We start from the raw sequence: 21,630 nt of genomic DNA, 5'->3' as shown, positions 1-21,630 counted from the left end.
AAGGGAAATTGGGCATCCTTGCTCAGTCTACATGGTAGCTCCCTGCTGGGTCCCAGTGGGGACCCTTGCCTGAATGCACAGCCGCCTATCTCCCTGCAGTAACACCAGGAGTTACCCAATCCCTGATGGTCACACAGTTATAGAATGATCTAGACACTATCAGAATGAGACTTCTCTTCTTGTTTTGTTTTGTGAGACACAGTGTCACACTCTAGCCTGTGTTGGCCTAGACTTGTGTACTCCTCCACCCCCGCTTCTCAGAAACACGGGGTTATAAGCACAAGCCAGCATAACCAGCTCATTTTTTCTTTTCTCTTTTCTCTTCTTTTCTTTTGGGAAAAAAAGTGGGGGGGGGGGGTCTTACAATGTAGCCCTGGCTGTCCTAGAACTTGCTGTGTGTACCAGGCTGACCTCAAACACACAGAGATCCACCTACCTCTCTGCCTTCCCAGTGCTTAGATTAAATGTGTGCACCACCATGCCTGGCCTACTTCTCACCTTTTAACTGAGCAAATCTTTTAAGTCTAAAGATTTCTTTTAACATAAAAATGAGACCTCGTGTGTATACGTGTGTGTGTGTGTGTGTGTGTGTGTGTGTGTGTGTGTGTGTGTGTTAAGGAGAGAAGGGCTTATTTGTTTGTTTTTAAACTTTTAAACCAAAAGTAGTGTTTTTTCTCCCCTCCATGCCCTGAACCGTAGGCCCTTTGGGAACTTCCTGAGGACACGGTTTTCCACCTCTCTTTCCTCTAGAACTTCAGTCAGGTTGCAGAGCTACCTCCACACCCAGCCAGAGAGAATCAGCCGCAGGTGGAGAAGGCTGGCTTTGGGTTTATAACAAAGGGTAAATAAAAAACAAATAAATAAGACCCCACTTCTTTTAGAACTCTCTCTTTTAGTCTCTAACCCAGTGAGATCAGCCAAATTACCACAGTCCTATTTCAGAGCATTTAAATGGGTGAATACATGTCAAAGTGGCTCTCCATACCATCAGTCACCTCCAGCCTGGGTGCATTCTTACTCTTCCTTCTGTAGCTGCGGTGGGGTGGGTCATCTGCAGAGAGGGTAGAGTGACTTAACGTGCTCACAAAGTGTTTGTAAACAGGATCAAGTTGCTATGAACTAGACCCATTCCCACCCTCACCCACCCAGAGCCCCCTAGAACACCAGATCTCATCTCGGCCTTCCTATTGCTGCGACCCTTCATACAGCTCCTCATGTTGTGGTGACCCCATCCATCAAATTAGTTCCGTTGCTACTTCATAACTGTAATTTTGCTACTGTTATGAATTGTAACGTAATATATATGTTTTCCCAATGGTATGAGGCCATCCCTGTGCAGGGCTGGTGCAGGGGCTTCCTGAAAGGAATCTCTGATCCTCTAAGCTTTGGCCTTACCTGTGTTCAGGGGTGACTGATCAGGCAGCTGTGACTCCCCAAGAGGATGCTAAGGCAAAGCATGAGGAAAACATAGTCAAGAATGGAAACCGGGCCGTCTCCTATGTTTCTCATGTCCTGGTAGCTTCCTCTGAACATGGCTATTCCCTGCCCCCAAGAGCGGAAGGTTGTATTGCCCAAGAGCTGGAGAGGGTAGGGAATCTCAGAGCCAGGCAGAAAGGGGAACTCCTATCACATCCTCTTTCTTTGACTCCTTCTGTTTGGTAGTTAGGTCAGTAGAAAAAAGGAAAGGTCAACCAGCTCTTGGAACACCAGGGGACAGAGGAAGAGGCCTGAGGCCCAAAAGGGGTTCTCAGAGGTGCATGCCAGGGGCTTGGCTATTCTTGCTCCTTGAATACAAGGTGTTCTTTGGGACCCCTGAGGAGCATTTCAGCCTCTTGTGAAGGGGAAGTAGTGGCTTCCAGCTAGCAGATGTCACATTTGATTATTCAAACAACATAGAGCAGCCTTGGAGCTGGGGCTGAGGTGTTGCTTCCCCTCCTTATTTGCATAGCCTCCAAAGAGAGGCCACTCCAGGGCAGGGCTGGACAGCCATCAAAGTCTGTTCTCTGGAAGGGAGGGTGAAGAGGGCTGCCTGAGGAATGATGTGAGAAGAAGGGCTTTTGTGTAGGACATCAAGCCTCACAGTGTGCAGGGTGCCCAGAGCTTGCTTTCGCACATGATCACTTCCAAACAAAGCTTTGAGATGAGGGGCTTGGTTGGCTGTTCCTCACGTATCCAAGTAGTTCTCCATCTGGACCAGACAACATATAAAGTACACCATAATCTTTTGTTAAATTATCTTTGTTAGGATTAGAGGTGTGTGTGTGTGTGTGTGTGTGTGTGTGTGTGTGTGTGTGACAGATACAAGCAGCTCTGCTTGTGGAATTAAGAAGACAAGTTTTGTGGACTCAGTTTTCTCCTCTTTGTGGGCTCTGGAGATTTGGCTAATGATGCTACACCTGTGTGGCCACACCTTTCCCCTCTGAGCCACCGCTCCAGCCATAAAGAAGTTTGAGTCTTGGCATGGAATCTCATACCTTTAATCCCATCACTAAGAAGGCAGAGGCAGGTAGAGCTCTACATAGTGAGTTCCAGGCCAGCCTGGACAACATAGTAAAACTAAGACCTGTCTCAAAAAAAAACAAAACAAAATAAATCGTGAAGATAATTTTAAAATGACTGTAATTAACCTGGATCAGTGTTGGAAAATGGCACTTTTAGATTCTAAACAACTGTTATTTGTTAATCAGCACCAGTTCTGCTAAGACTGCCCTTGGCCCGAGAGTGCTTCCTAAACTACCTCAGAAAGGTAAGACTCCTCTTCATATTCACATGTTACTAAAGTGTCACTACCTCTCCTGGGGACGGAGCGCTGCCCCCTTTCACTTGCTGATCCTACCCAGGTGTCTGGAGCAATATGGAGAAAGTGCCCAACAAATATTTGTTAAATGGAGAAAGTAAAGCCTGAATCTGTCACTATAGCAAATACTGTAGTTTCCTTGAGAAAATGACCCTTCTCAGAAGACACGCTGCTAACGCTCAGGTACTGCAGAGACCTTGGGCAAGTGAGTCGTTAACTTTACCCGCACGGAGCGCTCATCTGTAGGCTGAGGTTGTGTAAGGGCAGGGTGAGGTCGCGCTTCAGATGGCCCCTCACAAGGCGGTAGCACAGGCAGCCTTTCCTGGGATGGCATCTGTCACGCAGAGCAGGGACACCTGTGCCTGGGAAGCACAGGAAAGCAGTGTCTGCAGGGCTGCTGCTTTGCCAAGCACACACTTGGCTCTCTGACTAAATCTTCTGAAATCCTGACCGTGCTTTTCATTTACAAAACGAAATGTTCAGCCTCTTACTACACAAATGGGTGCACAGAGAAAGCTCCACTTGCCTTTAGAGTCGTGAAGCCCCATCTGAAGCGCCTGCTTCATTAAGACCTTGTGAACGCCTCCTGCCAGCAGGCCTCTGTTAGACTTGGGTAAATGCTCAGAGGAACTCTGATGGCTCCGGGTTGTCAGTGTCTGTGGTCCACAGCAGAACTGGTCAGTCCCAGCTCAGTGCTTGAGGAGAAGGCAAACTCGAGGTTAATGTAGAGACATCAGGATGCACCGCTCTGCAGAGCTCTCTGTCAAGTGGCACATCTGCAGTGGGGCCGTGCTCCTGCCGCAGTAGCTGAGTTGCACAAGGCTGCTGACTATGGAGCAGGAAGCCTGGCTCCTCTGCTCTACTCTGGCTGTCTCCCTCAAAGTGGTGGTGATTTGTCCCACGTGCAGCCACAGTCTTTGGTGGCTCCTGGTGCTTTTGCCCTGATTCTGCCCTGTCTCTCATAATGACCACTGAATAATTCTACCTGCCTCGCTGTCTGCTTTCCCAAGATTCAAACCCAAAGGCACCCTGTGGCTGCTGCCACTCACCCTCCCCATCCTCCTTACCCAGTCTGAGTCCAACAGAAAAAGCTCTCCCTGACATTCACCATCCTCCACTGCAATGTGCTCAGTGGCTGACCCTGTGTGGGCTCTGACTTGGGACAGAGCCTACAGGAATAGTCACAGTGGCAATCACTGACCGTGACCTCACAAAGTCCCCTGCTGCCAGATAGATGCTCCTCACAAGTGTCACCCTCAATTAACACTGTCCTTATTTTAAAAAAAAGAAGAAGAAGAAGAAGAAGCCAACGACCCAGTTTCTCCAGTATAAGCCTGCCCCTGCCACTACCCTGTGCCCCAGCAGCCTATGTGTTAGTAGTCCCTGGTCAGGACTGCACTCCAGCTCCTGGCCCCTCCAGCATCACTGTCCTCCGAGACTTCCATCAGAACACAGCCATGTTTACCAGATCTCCCATCCTGATCTGTGCTTCCCAGAATACCCCACTTTCTCTGTCAATATTTTCACTGTTTGAAATTTCCCCATAACAAACTTGCTAGAAAATGCAAAAATAAAACTCAAACTATAACGTAGCCTTCCAGGGACTCTTCATCTTCCACGCTGAAAAGCATTTCCCTGGTCTTTTCTCTGATTCCCTACTAAGGAATCCATTGTCATTCCACAGCAGATCCCAAACCCCATGTCATTTCATGTATGTGCAACCCTGTCTTCGTATCTTAAAAAAAAAATTTAAAAAGTTCTTTCACCTCATAAGTGGGTTTTTGAAACAAATTACTGGAATAAGGAACAAAATAAAATACAGTCAGTCATGTCTTAAGTCTCTTAGATTAAAGTACTTTTGTTTATTTTTTTATATGTATCATTGCTAAAATAAAATTTCTGAGGCTGGTAGCCTTCTAAAGAAAAGTGCCTTATTTAGACTGACAGTTCCAGAAATGTCAAGTCTAGGAGCTGCATCAATAGCTGCAGCAGCCTGCCTCGTTGCTAACCTGGGAAATCACGTGGCTGAAGATAGGGAGTATGTGTAAGCCTGTGTGCTCTATTCTTATAAGGCCACCAGAATCCTCATAGCCTTTTCTCACCCATACTACCCCAGAACCAAGACAGCATTGCACATGTGGGGCTTGAGGAGACTCTCAAGTCACATAAACATAAACTACAATGCCTGCGTCACACCATCCATTAGTGCTTCAGAGCCCACAGGGCTTGCGTTCTGGATCTTGCTCTTTGCATCCTCAGTGTTCCTTTCTCATGTTCCTCTCTCTCCTCTGGGTTTCTGGCAGCTGTCAGCAGATGCAGATTCATGCTTTTCTTTTTTTTTTTAATTTATTTATTACGTTAGTACACTGTAGCTGTCTTCAGACACACCAGAAGAGGGCGTCAGATCTCATTACAGATGGTTGTGAGCCACCATGTGGTTGCTGGGATTTGAACTCTGGACCTTCGGAAGAGCAGTCGGGTGCTCTTACCCATTGAGCCATCTCACCAGCTCAGATTCATGCTTTTGCAGAGAATTTTCTGAATCACTATCCATCATTCTACACAGAGAGGCTTGTAGCTGATCTTATAACCAAGGTCCGTTCCTTCACCTGCAGCCTGGGACCTACATTGTCACACTTAGTTATTGTCAAAGCTGAGTCCCTTTGTCGAAGTTTCTTGAAACCTGTGTAGCACTCTCAGAGCCTGTGGAAGCCCGAAGAGAGCATTGGATCTCTGAAACTAGAGTTACAGACTGTTATAAGCCACCATGTGGGTGCTGGAAATCAATCCTGTGTCCTCTGGAAGAACAGCCAGTGCTCTTAACCAAGCCATCTCTCTAGCCCCTAGCTTTACTTTTTGAGCCATGCCACATGGGGCTGCCTATGAACAGGGTTCTCTGAGCTTCACCTCCTTAGAGAGGGGCATGGCAGGCCATTAGCAGATGCACTGTCAGGACTGCCGGACAGCAGATAGCACTGAGGCATCCCCTCTTTGTCTTTGGCCCTCTTTTGTGAGGATGCTTTTGCTAAACACATTACAGGGTGAGGGCAGCACCCTTGGTATGACTCCTTGGTGTACCTTCATGAGCACACACTAAGTGCCCAGCTCCCATACCAAGAAAAGAACCACAGTCATAAGACTACAGCTCTTACTTAGCCCCAAGGAACCCTGCTTAGTAGCAACAATAATGTTTCCCCTGTAGAGTACTGATACCAGTCATGTCTTCACTGCAAATTCTTTTTATTGACTAATTCATGCCATCCTCATGATTGTCCTTTGAGACAAGAGTTTTGAAGGTGAGGAAGTTGAAATTCAGAGTGGTTGCATAATTTGACCAAAGTTATATACTGACAAGGTTTGTTAGTTTCTACTGTATTGCTCTTGAAGAGACACCATGATGACTTTTTATAAAAGAAAGCAGTTAATTGGGGGTTTGCTTACAGTTTTAGAGGGTTAATTCATAATTATCATAGCAGGAAGCATACAGGCATGGCGCTGTAATCATAGCTGAGAGCCTTACTTCTGATCTGTACTCAGAGAGAAAGAGACAGTGAGCCTGGCATGGGCTTTTGAAATCTCAGAGTACACACCTCCTCCAACAAGGCCACGCCTCCTAACCCTTCCTAAACAGTTCTAGTAACTGGAGACCAAGTGTTCAAATATGAGCCTCTGAGGACCATTCTCATTCAAACCACCACACACAGTGAGTGAGTGAGTGAGTGAGTGAGTGAGTGTGCTGGAATGTCCTAAGAGTATCACAGGTGGTGCCCTTCAAGTCCCTACTCTGGTACAAGGATGATTGTACAGAGTGGCATTTTCCAAATGTGGAGTAGGGTGCAGCTGTTAGAGAATAGAAGACACTGACCTAGGAACGTCCAAGCATGTGAAGTGGCAAAAGCAGCTTTAGATAATGTGTACCGTAGCAGTGCATGTAGTGACATGTTTATCAGTCCATGTGTGTCACCAGAGTTTAACACCGTGCCATGGTAGTGGGTGGGCAACAGAGGAAACCTCTTGCCAGTACTGAGAGTCATAAAATGAGGAAATAGGCACAGCTAGAGAAGTGAGTAGCATGCCCTTCACAAGTAACTTTGTACTTTTGTTTGCTTGGTTTTTTTTTTTTTTTTTTTTTTTTTTTTGCTTATCAACAGGGTTTCTCTGTGTAGCTGTACTTTTAATAAACTTAAATACATGGCAAATGCTTTTGCTAAATAATATATTTAAAAAGTTACACCTGCAGGGCGGTGGTGGCGCACGCCTTTAATCCCAGAACTTGGGAGGCAGAGGCGGGCAGATTTCTTAGTTAAAGGCCAGCCTGGTCTACAAAGTGAGTTCCAGGACAGCCAGGATTATACAAAGAAACCCTGTCGAAACCCTGTCTCAAAAAAAAACACTGACAAGAACAAAAAAAAAAAAAAAGTTACACCCGAGGAAGAATACAGGAGATAGCAGAGTGTGTGTTGGCACACAGCTTTAGTCCCAGCACTCGGGAGGCAGAGGCAGGTAAATCTCTGAGTTAGAGGCTAGCCTGGTCTACAGAGAGAGTTCCAGGACAGCCAAGGCCACACAGAGAAACCCTGTCCAGAAAAAATAAAACAAACAAACAGAAACAACAACAATCTAGGAGAAAATACTTAAAATTTTTTAAATGACTGAATTTATTAGTAGACTGACATACAAGGAAGTCTTCTTTTCATAAATCATATTATGTGTTCTTTAGTTCTGGATTGATGTGGTCAGCTTACACTGGCTTAGTGAAGGCCCAGAGCTGTGAGCTGTAATGTAGATCTTTCTCAACCTCCAACTTTATCCTGGCCTGGGCTAGACATGGGTGAGCTTTGGGCTTGCTCCTCCCCAGCACACACTCAGGTTAATACTCTGAATAGTGTTTGTCCATTGTTCCATGACCGTGACGCTGTCCACCATCATCTGCTCTGTACCGTGACTCCTCTCTTGTCATCGTTTCCCACAGTGGCACTAAGGAAGACGGAGACCAGCCATCATCTCTCCCTCGACAGAACCAACATCCCACCTGAGACTTTTCAGAAATCATCACAGTTGACAGAGTTACCCCAAAAGCCACCACTTGGAGAGCTGCCCCCGAAGCCTGTGGAACTGGCCCCCAAGCCCCAAGTTGGAGAGCTGCCACCTAAGCCTGGAGAGCTACCCCCTAAGCCCCAATTAGGTGACCTGCCCCCCAAGCCACAGCTCTCAGACTTACCTCCCAAGCCACAGATGAAGGACCTGCCCCCTAAGCCGCAGCTGGGGGATCTGCTGGCAAAGTCCCAGGCTGGCGATGTCTCAGCCAAGGTGCAGCCACCCTCAGAGGTCACACAGAGGTCACACACCGGGGATCTGTCTCCAAATGTACAGTCCAGAGATGCCATCCAGAAGCAAGCATCTGAAGACTCCAACGACCTCACACCCACGCTGCCAGAGACACCCGTACCACTGCCGAGAAAAATCAATACGGTGGGTGGGAGCCAGTGTCAGGCTCGTCCTTCGAGGCTCGAGCACTTCTTTCGTGGTGCTAGGAAATGGACCCAGAGCTGTATGTGTGCTCTGTACTCCATCACTAAGCAGCATCCTCAGGCTGCAATTCCCCAGGGTGGGAGGAGGCTGTATGCTCCACCATAGGAAGAAAGCAGCGGCCCACACTCACTCTCCCACCTACTGAAGCATTGGCAGTGGTGTGGAGCCTGGTGGGACCAGCATTTGGACCCCAACTGGCAGGCTCTGAGACCTGGCGTCAATGCCTGATGTAACTGCCTAGCTAGCAATGTCCTTCCATTCTCTGGGTCTGATTCCTCAAGTCCAGAAAGGGCCTATGTGATACTAGCACAGTGGCCACATAGCATACACTCAGCAATTGGGCCTCTGACTCGAGCACCTCAAGGGTTGAACTCACTCTTCCAGAGGATCAGTCTCTGTCCTTGAATTCTGAGTAGCTTTCTGAGTGCGTGTTCCTCACTGTGTCTCCCCACTGGAACCAGAGGGAAAGGCTCTCAGGGTTTAGTAGCCCTCCTGTCATTCCTCTGTCACACAGTCTCACACAGAGCTTAAGGGAGAGAACCAAAACTCTTACTACTGTGTGAGCCACCTCTACTGGGTGATTTTATTATCCCAGTGCTGCACTAAAGGTAAAGTGGCCGTCCTCGCACGGACCTGAGCCCTCTGTTGGCTTGCTGGCCTTCCTGCCTTCCTCAGCACTGTTGACAGCTGCTCTAGTCTTTCTGTTGTGCACAAAACTCCAACTCCTGCTGCCTGCATTAGTGACAGACAGTATTCCACGTAAAACTCCCTGTAAGTGAACACACTGCAGGCCCTCTCAGTCTCAGCTTTGAGATGAAAGTCTGTTGCCATGGCTTTACCGCTCTTCCAAGCACACATGTCCCAACCCCTCCCCCAGGAGCTTAGGAAGGAACCAGGATCATCAGGAAAGCCAGAGAGAAGGGACAGAGAGGAAAAGACACTTGGCCCAGAACACTTAAGAGATAACTTGCTGTTCTTACTGCCAATGATCTAAGTAACTGGGTGCTAAAAGTATTCCTTAGAAGGTGTTAGACTCTGTTTCCATCTTCCTGTCTTCAGAGAACTGGAAGTACAGCCAAAAAGCACTGATCAGAATCACAAGCGTTTAGACCCAGGCTCTTCCCTGGGCTTCCCTGGCCTGTCCTGACCTGTTTTGCATGAGGCATTAAGAAATCCATCAGTGTTGCACATTCAACATGCAGAAGCTGCACATTTTGCTTTATGTCATCTCCAAACATTTTTTTTTATGGCTTCTGCTGTCATTTCTCTGCAAGCTGACGCTGGGGCAAGCTGGACAGAGGGAAGACAGATCTCTTCACGCATTTCGAGAAAGCTGAGTTGTGGTTGCACTTGCATTGGTTGCTCTCTGCCAAAAGTTATCTCGTGATGCCAGCCAGAGGAGGAACTGCCATTCCTGGGAATGTACAGTACCCAGGGAGGGAGTCAGTCTTCTACATACACACACACACACACACGAAAGCCTATAATTCCTGGGAATGTACAGTACCCAGGGAGGGAGTCAGTCTTCTACATACACACACACACACACACACACACACACACCTGGGAATGTACAGTACCCAGGGAGGGAGTCAGTCTTCTACATACACACACACACACACACACACACACACACACACACACACACACACACACACACACACACACGAAAGCCTAAGCTGGGCACAGAGAAATCACCTGGCTGAGTGAGCACCCTGTGAAGAGTGCTGTTCTGTTTCTCTGTTCTCTACTCAAACCTGTTCTTTTTTTAATTGCAGGGGAAAAATAAAGTGAGGCGGGTGAAGACCATTTATGACTGCCAGGCAGATAATGACGACGAACTCACATTTATTGAGGGGGAAGTGATCATTGTCACCGGGGAAGAGGACCAGGAGTGGTGGGTATGTACCAGTGTTTATCTGTCTGACCCTGCATTTCTCTAGCCACCAGTCCTTAGATGGCTGTAGGATCCTGCCTAGAAGGTGTGTGACTCACTCCACATCACTCTCATCTGCCCCTCTGTCACTGAGTTGATGCCACAAAGAGACCATCTTCCCTGGAAAACGCACCAAGAACATTTAGGGTGCACTCTGCCCGTGATGTCCTATGACAGCCAACTTTTTGTGTGTACTTTCTAGTTGTTCAAGAGCTTGGGTCACAGTGCATGGCCACAGAGCTAATTCCAGGTCAGGCCTGGCTCTAGAGGTGAACTGCTGCTCTCACCTCTGTCGCTCTCTGAGCCAGGAGGCAAGAGGCCATGGCCCCATGCCAGCTCAGCCCTTAAGCCAGTCCTCAGACCTTCAGGAAAGAGAGCACAGTGGCTTCCTCACACGCCGTTGGAATGTTAAATGACACAATCACAATTGTGTCCACAAACACAAGCCTTGTTTCCATTTCTCAACATCAGCATGAATTCTTACCTCCTTCCAAGAGAGGCTCACATCTGTCTGCCAGGAAGTAACCTGCAGATCCTGGTTGGGCCAGCAGAACCGGTGACTGCCCAGAAACACACATTCACTTGCTCGCACATGAGTACACATACACCTTCAACTTTCTTTTTCTGGACCTGCAAGAACTTTGTTTTGACTAAAGGAGCTTTCTCAACAGGGGTCAGGATGTTTTTGCTCCCCTAGGTCCTTGGACACTGTCAGGACATGGTTGTTTTGTTTTGTTTTGTTTTAAAGATTTATTTATTATGTATACAGCATCCTGCCTGCATGTGTGCCTGCAGGCCGGAAGAAGTCACCGGATCTCATTATAGATGGTTGTGAACCACCATGTGGTTGCTGGGAATTGAACTCAGGACCTCAGGAAGAGCAGCCAGTGCTCTTAACCACTGAGCCATCTCTCCAGCCTGTCAGGACATGTTTTAATGATCAGGACCTGAGATTAGACTGTGGATATAAAACAAGTAAAAGTCAGGTGTGCCACTGACACTGTACACTGCTTAGGGAATCTCCCCAGTAGAGCACATCCACGGAGCTGAGGCCAGCAACCCTGTGGGCGGGCTTTGCTTGGGTTAAGATGAGCTAGGGATACTCAGACACCCTTCCCTGGCAGAGGCTCTCCTTTGGCCAAGCCGAGTCTGTCCCAAGTGTACACTAAAAGGCCAGCTTAGGACAGTGACTCAGAGTCCGAAGCCCCCCAGTGGTTACTAGTCCTGGGGACTTGACATAAGCTCATCCTGTCTGTAAACCTGTTTCCCCTGGAGTTGGTAATATCTAGAGCTCTTTTTTTTGGGGGGGGGGGGTTGAGACAGGGTTTCTCTGTATAGCCCTGGCTGTCCTGGAACTCACTCTGTAGACCAGGCTGGCTCGAACTCAGAAATCCGCCCGCCTCTGCCTCCCAAGTGCTGGGATTAAAGGCATGCACCACAACTGCCGGGCTCTCAAGCTCACTCTTCTTCACTCTGTTAATGTTACCACACTGATCCAGCAGTGACCATAGTCACTGCTAAGAAACAAGTGACTCCATCTGAGACTCTTGGAAGAAAAAGGACTTCAGAATCGTGCCTCAGAAAAATGCTATAAGCCATCAAGCCCCCTCGTCCCGGTTAAGAGCTTAAAATCTTAATACTCAGGAAACCTGAGCACAGCACCAACTAAGATTGGTAGGAGAGAGGTAGGCCAGGTCCTACCCCTAACCACATTCCTCAGAGGAGACCGGGAACATGGAGGCCTAGGCACAGCTCTTGAGTCCACACCACACTCTACTACAGGAAGGAAGCAGAAAGCTGGCCTGTCCAGCTTTCTGCCCAGCTCTCTAGTGCACCCTTCTGTGTGTCCAGTGGGCATTTGCAGCCAGCGCCCAGGCTCTTGCTGTGCTTCCTATGGATAGCCTTCAACAGGATGCCTTTCAGTGCAGTTAACGTTGATCTTGTGGAGGTAATTAGGGAAGTTCTGCAAGTAACCGTGGCTTGCAGGTTATGCTGCAAATGGTAAAACTGCCATCGGCCACTCAGTCTCAGCCCACTGACCACATGTGCAGTAGCCAGAAGGCACAGGGCCCTGCCTGCTGTGTGCACAGTTGTCCTTTTTCATCTTAATCAGGCAAGCCTGAAGAGGTACTTTTTTTTTTTCCAACCAAGTTTGATAAGCAAGAGGTTTGTGAAGGTGTGTCTGGGCTTATCCAGGGGATGACTGCGTGGACCCCTGACTCCTGTGGAAACCTTCCTCAGTAATTCCATGTCTGCGCAGCCCCAAGGGATGCCCTCACACTTCCGAAAGGCCCAGGCCTTGCTCTTGGTGCTGTTGCTTTGCCACACTGCCTGTTATTATCAAACACTGTATAGTTCACCACAGGGCAGGGCGGTTGAGCTTGCCGCCACCCCAGGCCTACAGGCAGATGTGGGGTGGGCTCTCATCCAGTACACCCATCACTGGGTGCTACCTGCCGTCTCCTGTCTAACTACTCCTTTCTCCCTACAGATCGGGCATATCGAAGGACAGCCTGAAAGGAAGGGTGTCTTTCCAGTGTCCTTTGTCCACATCCTGTCTGACTAGCAAAAAAGCAGAACCTTCTGTCCGTCCGTCCACACCCTTCATGCCAGACCGCTGTCTCCATGTAATCCTGTGTACAACATGTATATAGCTGCTGTTACAGACCAAGAACTCATGGAAGGGCCACTCAGGAGGGGAATATAGTATGTATTGTAAATATCCTGTGGTCTTCTGCCTTCACCAGTATTAGGGTAACCTCGGGACCTGGTGCGCCTTACCGGTTTGCCAAAGCCATCCTTGGCATCTAGCACTTACATCTCTCTGTGCTGTTTTATGAGCAAACAAAAACCAGGAGTATAGGAACTGCTGGCTTTCCAGGTGAGGAGTCTCCAGCAGCCGTCGAAGGGTGCAGTACCGACTCCTAACAATGCAGTATTCTCAATGGCGTTACTGAACGTGCGACATGAGCAGAGGTGGGTTCTGCGCTCCCGGTGGAACGTAAAGTTAGTCCCTGGCCAGCCAGCCTGTAGTTATCTGTGTACACAGTTTACAGCTACAAAAACCTACTTTGGTATTTATTACAGAGAAGTGTTCAGTTACTCGTGTTATTCCTTCAGCAAATACTCACTGACACAAAACCCTCTGCAGCATTTTCCAGCATATGCAGCCTTGTGCAAGTTTAGATGAGTGGGTTTGTACATCTTATGGCGAGTGGCCACCCCTGAGATATTACCTCATTATGCAGAAGTAACATATCCTTCATGACTATTTTGACAAAAGCTTAAAACCATGTCTGATGAAGTCCAACTTTCAGGAACCAAGGACTGCCAGAAACTCTCTGCCTCTACGTTATGCATGCATCTAGACGCTTACCCGAATTCTGCCTTTTATAAAGGAACAAACAGGATGAAGAAGTGAACTGTACAGTTTTAAACTTGATTGCCATTAAAGCAGAAGTTACAAGATTGCAACAATGCTTGTTTCTGGTCACTCATTTGGCCTTTTCCACAGTGTTTGCACATGGTGTGGACGCAGCACCCCCAGCGGTGTTGAAAAGCGTCTAAGGGGTCAGTTCGACATGATTTTCTTCACTTTGTTCTTGATTAAGCCTTGACTATTCAAGTTGGAAAACTTGTAAAGTCGGTCTTTCCGTTTTCTCGTGCAGACCAGGTGCTGATCTCACGCTTTTCTCCCTCCTCTTCTCTTCCTTAAACTCCAATGCTGGAGTAATTTCATACCCTCAACTTAGCCAGTAAACACGTGCCCTTCAGGTCAGTTTATAACCGAGCTGTGGGACGCTGCTATGAATTGCACTGTGATAAAGCTCTCTGCAAGCCATCTCTGTCTGTCTGTCTGTCTCTGTTGTTGCTTGTGTTTTGATTCTTTTCCCTCTGCCCATTCAGCACATTGCATCTCCACCTTTGGCTTCAGAGTGAGTTTGGGGAAAGGATGCAGTAGCTGTTTTACTCCTGGGTCCAGGACTGTTGTGATTCTGAGGTGTGCTGTCATGCCATGTCACATTTGAGGTGTGCTGTCATGCCATGTCACATTTGGTTAAGTTCATTTTGAGCACAGCACAGAAGAAAATACTCTTAAACAGATAATCTTGGCAATGAATAAAAAACGCACTGATTTCACAGAAGCAGAGTTCCCCCCAAAGCTTGTGGGAAGGGCCACGGTGCTCAGTAAACACTCAGTTCTGCCTAGCGGAGACAGTGAGAACTCTGAATAGCCACCCAAGAAATAACCTTGCAGGACAAACCTGCAAAATGCTCCATCAGCTGCTACTGGGAACCGATCGTGAGCAATTGCTTCCGTAGTGTCTGGACATCCGGGTACCCGGGCATCAAATCCAGGAGCCAAAGGTGCCTGACAGCACGCTGGTGTAAGGCCGGCAGCACCCGGCAGCCATGGTTTAGAGGCCGTAATGGCTTCTGGAATGTGGTAGTGATCATTTTGTTCACACGTTCTTAAGATGCATCGAAGTTGCATTTTGGAGGTCTAGGCTGTCCCCTGCTGATTTGAACATAAGCTGTTGTTTTAGATAAGCAAGTTCCATCTCTAAAATGACAGGGAGTCGTTGTTCTCTTCTGCTGCCTGCAGGGACTCACACAAATGTATGTTCATCTCTTTCTTTTCTGGTTTTTTGTTTGTTTCCCATCAGGAATTTGAGTTTCCTTCACTCCATCGTACTGTGGGACATAGGAAAACTAGGTAGACATTCCTTTGGCAATCTTGTTAAGTTTAAATCTGACCTTGTTCTGGAACGGGGTAAGCCACTATCTACAGTTTTGTACATGACATAATTATTTTGAACGTATGCAACCTTAAGAAAGAAAGATCAAATTCATTCCTTTTTTTCCCCCCAAGAAGGGAAAAATTATGTCTGCAAACAGTGTGTCTTATTTTCCTGTTGGACAGCAATTGTTATTTATTTTTTTATTGCCTACTACTTGGACATGGTATCTAGGAGCCCAGTCATGCCTGCCACTAGTTAAATCCCACGTTCATACCTGGGAGTTACCATGAAGCATCAGTACACTTTTTATTTCACATGTATTTAATGTGACAGTTTCTCAGTACTGTATGTGTTAATTTCTACTTTTTTAATATTTAAAATTGCTTTTAAATAAACATATTCTCAGTTGATCCCAAGCATCTGACATCAGGCCATTTTGTGAGTTGTCCACTACTTTCTGACTGGGAAAAAAAAAACAAATGGTGTGGATTTCGGGCAGAGATGGGAAGCACAAGTCACTCTTGTCACAGCTCATTCTAGAGACGTAACAGCGTGTAGCCTTGCAGGCTCACCCTAGTCCCCTCGCACTCCCACTGTGTGTGAAGTTTTCATGAGGCGACAAACAACTGTCCATCCCAGATATGGCACTAAGGGCAGACCAGACAGTGTGAATCGTGTGTTTTAACTGGGGCTACTTAGAGGAGTTTCCATGAGAGGTTACTCATAGGGGCATGGGCAGCTTATAGGCAGCTACACCACTAAGAACTCTGAGCACCTTGTATCAGGGAGGGGAGGCCTTGTAAACCTTAACTACCTGTTTCTCCCTAGGGAGGAACCTCCTGAGTCCCTCCTCCAGGATGAATGTAAAGGCTCTCCCGTGGTGGTGGTCGTCCTTGCAGGGAGTCATGGCTACTGAACATTCAAGGCAACAGAGGAGATTATTTGCATAACTCTAACTTTGTGCCTTTTTCTGTGGCAAGGATCATATGTTAATGTGCTGAGCGCTGCATCGACTGTCTTGCATGGTTGTCACTCCTGATGCAGCCACAACGTCGGGTGGATGAAACAAATGCACTCTGCAGTATCTACTGTCCCCTCTATGCGCCCGAGGGTCCTGGAAATGAGGTGCAGGGAAAAGTATGCAAGGGTGGAGGTTCGTGGCTGAAAAAACCCTGAGTCAGGAGTCCACATGAGGCGTTCTCGCTCTGAGGCCATTCTCGAGACCCCTACAGTCAAGAGGCTTCATGACACGGTTCTAATCAGAGATAGCTGGGAGCAGAAGAAAGCTGCATCAGGACGATGTTGCCGTTTCCTCTTTTGAGAGCTAGTACACTTCCTGTCTGTTCACAAAGCGACACAAACACCATCCACCCAAGGAAAGCAGCTTTGACGGGGAAGACTGTGATTTCTAACTGGGATCTTTCCATAAGAGGGGGACAGTGACCTGTACAGTCCAGGATCCAAGGAGAGCCAGCTTATCTTGGGATAAAATGCCAGTCTCCCATTGGTTGCTTATGGTTTCAATCCCATGACACACCAACTTAGCAGCTGACCTCTAGAGAGCTGAAGCCATATCTAGAGGAATGGTCTAGAAACTGGAGGGTCCCTGGGGTCACCCCTGGCTCTCTGAGTGCTCAGTACAAACAGCCCATATTCCTTCAGACGGTACAGCCTTCTAGGAGGTGAGCTTCATGAGGCATAGCTGGATGATCCCCTCCAGGCCACAGAGAATGGCAGGTAATAGTTGCCAGCCCAAGTCCTGTGACCTCAATGTCACTGTCCCTCCCTTTTTCTCCTTGTCTTCTTCTACTCTAAGCCTGTGCCTGATCACCCCTATTTGTAAGTCTTCCTAACTCCCAGAGGGGCCAGTGGGGTGGTGACACAGACGAATGATGTTCAACTTTTATTCTGCCCTCTTCGATGGGTTCTCATGTCAGTTTTGCGTCGTGGGGCTATTGAATGGGCTCACTTCTGTCGTGAGTATCCTGTTCACTGTGTGTCACCATCTACGGGTGCCAGGCTGATACACTCAGCCTGGCTTCAGTGGCCAGTCGCCCCTGTGAGGATGAAGTCAACTGAATACTAACATGAGCCTACTAAGCTGATTTAGACATTTCCCGTGTGGCCAGAGGATACCAGACCTATGGGTGCAGAAAGCTCTATGTTCTCCCTGCAACACTCACAGAGCAGGAAGAGTTCAGATAAATGAATAAAATATATGAATCTTACAAATGTGGGCTCAGCTACAAGGGGACTGGCAACAGGGAGGTGACTGTTAAAGATTCAACTTGCAGTCTTCAGGGCTAGATAGAGGGTGGCACCCCAAAGCAGCCAGGGCAGGCAGCAGTAAGCAACTAGGCCAGAAACAGAAGGATGACTCCAGAATCATCTTTGCTACACTGCTCCCAGCCCTGCCTCCCCTTACAGGATAACGGTGCTAAGGCTGAGTTCTCTGTGTATTTACATAGGATGCTGGTTCACAGGTTAAGGAGCAACTTTAGTAAGAGTCAAGCTGTTCCTGGTGTTGGAGGCTAGATTTGAACCTAGCCTCCTAGTGTAAGCTTCTGAAAACAGGAGTTAAAGCTCAGATAAACACAGCTGTTTGCACAAGTCTTAGCACCCAGCAAACCCAAGCCAAGTACTATGAAGGCTTTTTGCTTCTACTAGGGGAGATGCCTTTGTTGGGATTCAAATGCCAACTTTACAGTTCCAAGCAGATCAGAAAGCAAAGGGTAAATGTGTCACCTGAACCAGCTTGAAAATGCACTGGCTGGTCTCTGAGCTTCTGGACTCAAAAGAGAACCGGGTTCCCAGACTCTGTCTCTGGAAGCTGAGCCCCAGGAGAGAGCCCAAGAATCAGCATTTTAAACACAGCCCTCCCTCAGGTGAGCCCCATGTACCAACAGTAGACATGGTCACTGCAGGACTACAGCTCCAATCTTAACTCTAGGATTGTCATCAGAAGTGAGGGTGGCCTAGTACCCTGTACAGGGCTTGCACAGGGACCTGCTTTGATAGTGTAAACCCTGCCCCGTCATGGACTTGGCACTTAGAAAACTGTACCTGGCACTTGCACCATAGAAAGGTACATGGAAAAGGACATAGACATTGGCATTCTACAGGCCCAGTTCATCCCAGCCATGGCCACATACCAGCAAAGGTGTCAACAGATATTACCGAGAGGCCAGTACAGGTTGCTGAAGCCCCAAGAGCCACGTTTCCTTTGATGTGTGTGTGGTACTTGGTCCTCAGCTACAGTAGATGGAAAGGTGTCTTCTAGAGCCACCCACTGGCTTCCTCTATCCCCTGTAGGCCAGAGAAAGCCCCAGGACTTCCTGTCACCTGCAGTGCATCTTCTGACCAACTCCAGGGTGGCAGTTTATGGGCCTGAACGGACCATTTTTTTCCCTTTTTGGGGGGTTTGGGGGAGAGGAGGAATAATATCACTTAGGCTCTGAAGGGTGGGAATTGAGTCAGGGGTACAGTTTCCGCTTTGACTTTTGTTTTAGGGTTTCTATTTTTCTGAGGAGAAATTGTTTGGTTATGTTTTGTTTCATGTTGTTTGAGACAGGGCTGACCTGGAACTCACTATGTAAGCCAGGCTGGCCTCAAACTTCAGGTGACTGCCCTGCCTCTTTGTCCTGAGTTCTGGGATGACAGGACCTGGGAATAAAACAACAACAAACAAACAAAAGAAACACCTTGGGCTTGTGCCTTAATCTTTCCAAGCTTCAGGTTTTTCCTCTGTGTACATGGATAAACAGCAGCCTTCGAACTGAACTGTGGTTCCTAAATGAAGACAGGAAGTGGGAAGGATTCCCCTCACTGTCCTCAGTGACAAGTGAGAAATTACAGAATCCACTGAGTGCTGACCATGCAGTCGGTGATCACTTGGCAGTCGTTGAATGACAGCACGTGACACGGTCAGTAGCTAGAAGGGACTCTGCTGCAAGGAGTGCTTGCTGCAGGAGGCACCAGATGGGTGTGCTGACACAGCTCAGTCCTGATGCCATCTCTGCCTAAGGATGTTGACGGATCCCATAGGGAAGGACTTGTTCCCCCAAGTCCTCAGCAGGAGTCACAAGCTGACAAGCTGACAGTGGCTATCAGTTGGGGTTCCCACAGACTCCACTTGGACTCACTTGCTAGGGTGGTCACAGAACTAACTGGAGGAAAGTCCTTCACCAGGTTTTTATAGAGGACAATGACAGAGGAACGAGCTGGAGATGTAAGTAGAGTAAGGTAAGATAGAAAGCGGGCTTCCAAACCAGGTCAGCTTCCCACCCTCCAACCAGCGCCAGGCGCTCAGTTTCCTTCCTTGAAGCTCTATCCTTTTAGGGCTTTGTAGAGGCTTTGTTCTGTGGATGGTTCCTAAAGCTCCCCTTAACCTTCGGTCCTCTGCCCTTCTGGCTGGCTGGGACACAGAACTGTAAAGTCAGAACCCTCTCCTCTTGCCTTGCTCTCTCCATAGTCAGCCTTGGGGGCCAGCAACCACCAACCAGTCATTAGCATATGAAAAAGACACTTGTCACCTCTGAGATTTGAAGGAATTGTGTGCCACAGTTGTGTGCCAGGGAAACCCGAGAAAGACCTATACACACATTTCGGGATCTCTCTGGGCCATTTTTTGCTAAAGAGAGTGATAGAAAGGCATAGAGCTGCCCCCTTAGAAGCCTGTGGAACCCCCTCACCCCCATGGGAGGTCAATGTTAGGGAGCCCTGCTGCACTTGGCTCAGCAGGCTTAAGCTGCATAGTGCTGACTCCCACACAGAAACAGGCAGGGGGACAATGGGCCTCTTATGGAGTCCTAAGCCACAGAACAAAGATGCAAAGGGCACATTGTCTGACAGTGCAAACTTGGTTCCTGCTCAGCTGGAACCACTTAAGCCCTAATTGGGAACTGTGACATAGGCCTGTCATCCCAGCTACCACCGGGGAGGCTCAGACAGGAAGATCTTGAGTTCAAGACCAGCCTGAGCAACACACACACACACACATACACACAAATACTTCAGCCACTAGTACTCTACCTTCAGTTACCAGTCAACTGCTCCTCTCCGACACTCTCTTCATGGCTATGCCAAACTAAGAAAAGACCAGTGGATATGCCCAGGCTAACTCTTCCCAACCTGTCCCTGTGGCCTCAACTTTCCCTCTCTACCCAAAGCCTAGAAGGCCCACCCTTGTCTGTACCACAAGAAGATGTCAATATATAGGACGTATTCAGTAATGAGAATGAACATTCCAGACTACACAGGGATCCTATTGGGTAAAGGCACTTGTCACAGCAGCCTGACCACACAAGGTCCATGTAAAAGCTGGACGAAGAGTGGCATCTGTCTGCAGTTCCAGCATATCCCTACAGGGAGGTAGAAGTGAAAACCTGGACTACCAGAAGCTCACAGGCCAGCTGGACTGATGCAGAATGCTTTAAACAAGAGGTACTGTCTCAAGGTAGGAAGTTTGGACTGATAGCTGAGGTCCTCTGACCTCCAATGTGTAGTGTGACACACACGCACACCCACTTACACACATGCACATAAACACGCACGCGTACATACATGCACATGTACACACAAAAGGAAAGAAGAATAAACAGTCAGTCTACAACCACATGTTAACAAATGGCTGCCAAGTCCAAGAAGCCAGACTCGAAAGAATTAGGCTTTAAGATGTTTAATCATCCAACTGGATGATCTGCGAGTTACATGGTTATGTGGGAGAAGGGGGTGACCACCAGAAGGGTCAGGGATTGGGGTACAAACACTAATCTGTGTAGGGGCCTGCCATAGAGGCTTGTTCTGTCTGAAAATCAAGCTTCTTGCCCTTTCTTGTCCACCCTACGCTCTTTTCTATGATATGCTGGCAACTGTCTAACTACCTCTTGCATGTTGTATTTGTATATTTATTCCTTTATATATTAAATTTACTTTATATAAACATATATTACATAACAATAAATAATGAAAAGAGGCTATGAATCTGAGAGGAAGCAGGGGACCATGGAAGAGGGAGGGAGGAAAGGAAAGAGAAGATGATGTAAATACAGCACGTATGTATGAAATTCCACAAAAATCAATTTAATTTTAAAGTAATTTCTAAGCCAGGTTTGATGGCACACGGGTGATGCCAGAACTTGGGAGATGGAGGCAGAAGGATCCCAAGTTCAAGGCCAACAACAGCTATATAATAAGACTCTATCTAAAAAGGCAAAGCAATGTTGAAAAGAAACCCTCATTTATGGCAATGCCAGTTCTTGTGGCATCTTCACTACTGCCATAGACGTGATGAGCTACCAGTACCAGCCTCTGAACACTAGGCTAGGAAGAGAGGATAAATCCTTCCTACGGGATTTGGTGACCAGAAAGAGGACTGGAAGTGGTAGGGAGAGGGGAAAGGAAAGACTGTTGGAAGCAGGTTGTATGCATATATGAAAACGTCACAATGAAACTACTATTGTTTGTACAATTGGCGTATATTGTTAAATAGCTAATAAAACACAAAAATAATGTCTTTTGTCAAAAGTTGCCTTATAGCTCCAACAGGCTATAAGGTATAGCTTAACAAATATCTTGTTTTGTTTTGTTTTGTTTCGTTTTTTGAGACAGGGTTTCTCTGTGTA

At 47.6% G+C, this 21,630-nt stretch overlaps 1 protein-coding gene and 1 long non-coding RNA gene across 25 annotated transcripts in view; one reads left to right on the top strand and one right to left on the bottom strand.

The window, feature by feature from the left end:
* Asap1 (ArfGAP with SH3 domain, ankyrin repeat and PH domain1) overlaps positions 1 to 15,438 on the top strand; it is a 296,102-nt gene extending 280,664 nt beyond the window's left edge. For 16 of the 21 annotated variants that reach the window (XM_030248315.1, XM_006520395.2, XM_006520394.2 and 13 more), the window contains 4 exons: positions 2,688 to 2,746; positions 7,770 to 8,269; positions 10,108 to 10,230; positions 12,757 to 15,423. In XM_030248315.1, coding sequence (XP_030104175.1) covers positions 2,688 to 2,746; positions 7,770 to 8,269; positions 10,108 to 10,230; positions 12,757 to 12,831 — 757 coding nt within the window. In that variant the 3' untranslated portion in view covers positions 12,832 to 15,423. Of the gene's footprint in view, positions 1 to 2,687; positions 2,747 to 7,769; positions 8,270 to 10,107; positions 10,231 to 12,756 lie in introns of all 21 variants that reach the window. The other 5 variants (NM_001276461.1, NM_001276467.1, NM_010026.3 and 2 more) reach the window with 1 other exon arrangement.
* On the bottom strand, positions 608 to 4,070 carry Gm20717. 4 transcript variants are annotated; one of them, XR_003951587.1, is made up of 5 exons: positions 3,865 to 4,070; positions 3,021 to 3,492; positions 2,081 to 2,188; positions 1,396 to 1,444; positions 608 to 1,051 (listed from the first exon to the last, which is right to left on the bottom strand). It is a non-coding gene; the product is annotated as a predicted gene 20717 (long non-coding RNA). The 4 variants fall into 4 exon arrangements; XR_384137.3 differs by having other exon boundaries at positions 1,396 to 2,188; XR_003951588.1 differs by lacking the exon at positions 2,081 to 2,188.
* Positions 15,439 to 21,630: the final 6,192 nt, after the last annotated feature.

Source organism: Mus musculus, chromosome 15 (genome assembly GCF_000001635.26).
Source record: "Mus musculus strain C57BL/6J chromosome 15, GRCm38.p6 C57BL/6J".
In the NCBI taxonomy this organism is placed as follows: Eukaryota; Metazoa; Chordata; class Mammalia; order Rodentia; family Muridae; genus Mus; species Mus musculus.
The sequence above is the reverse complement of the archived record's forward strand: the minus strand, read 5'-3'. Positions and strand labels throughout refer to the sequence as shown.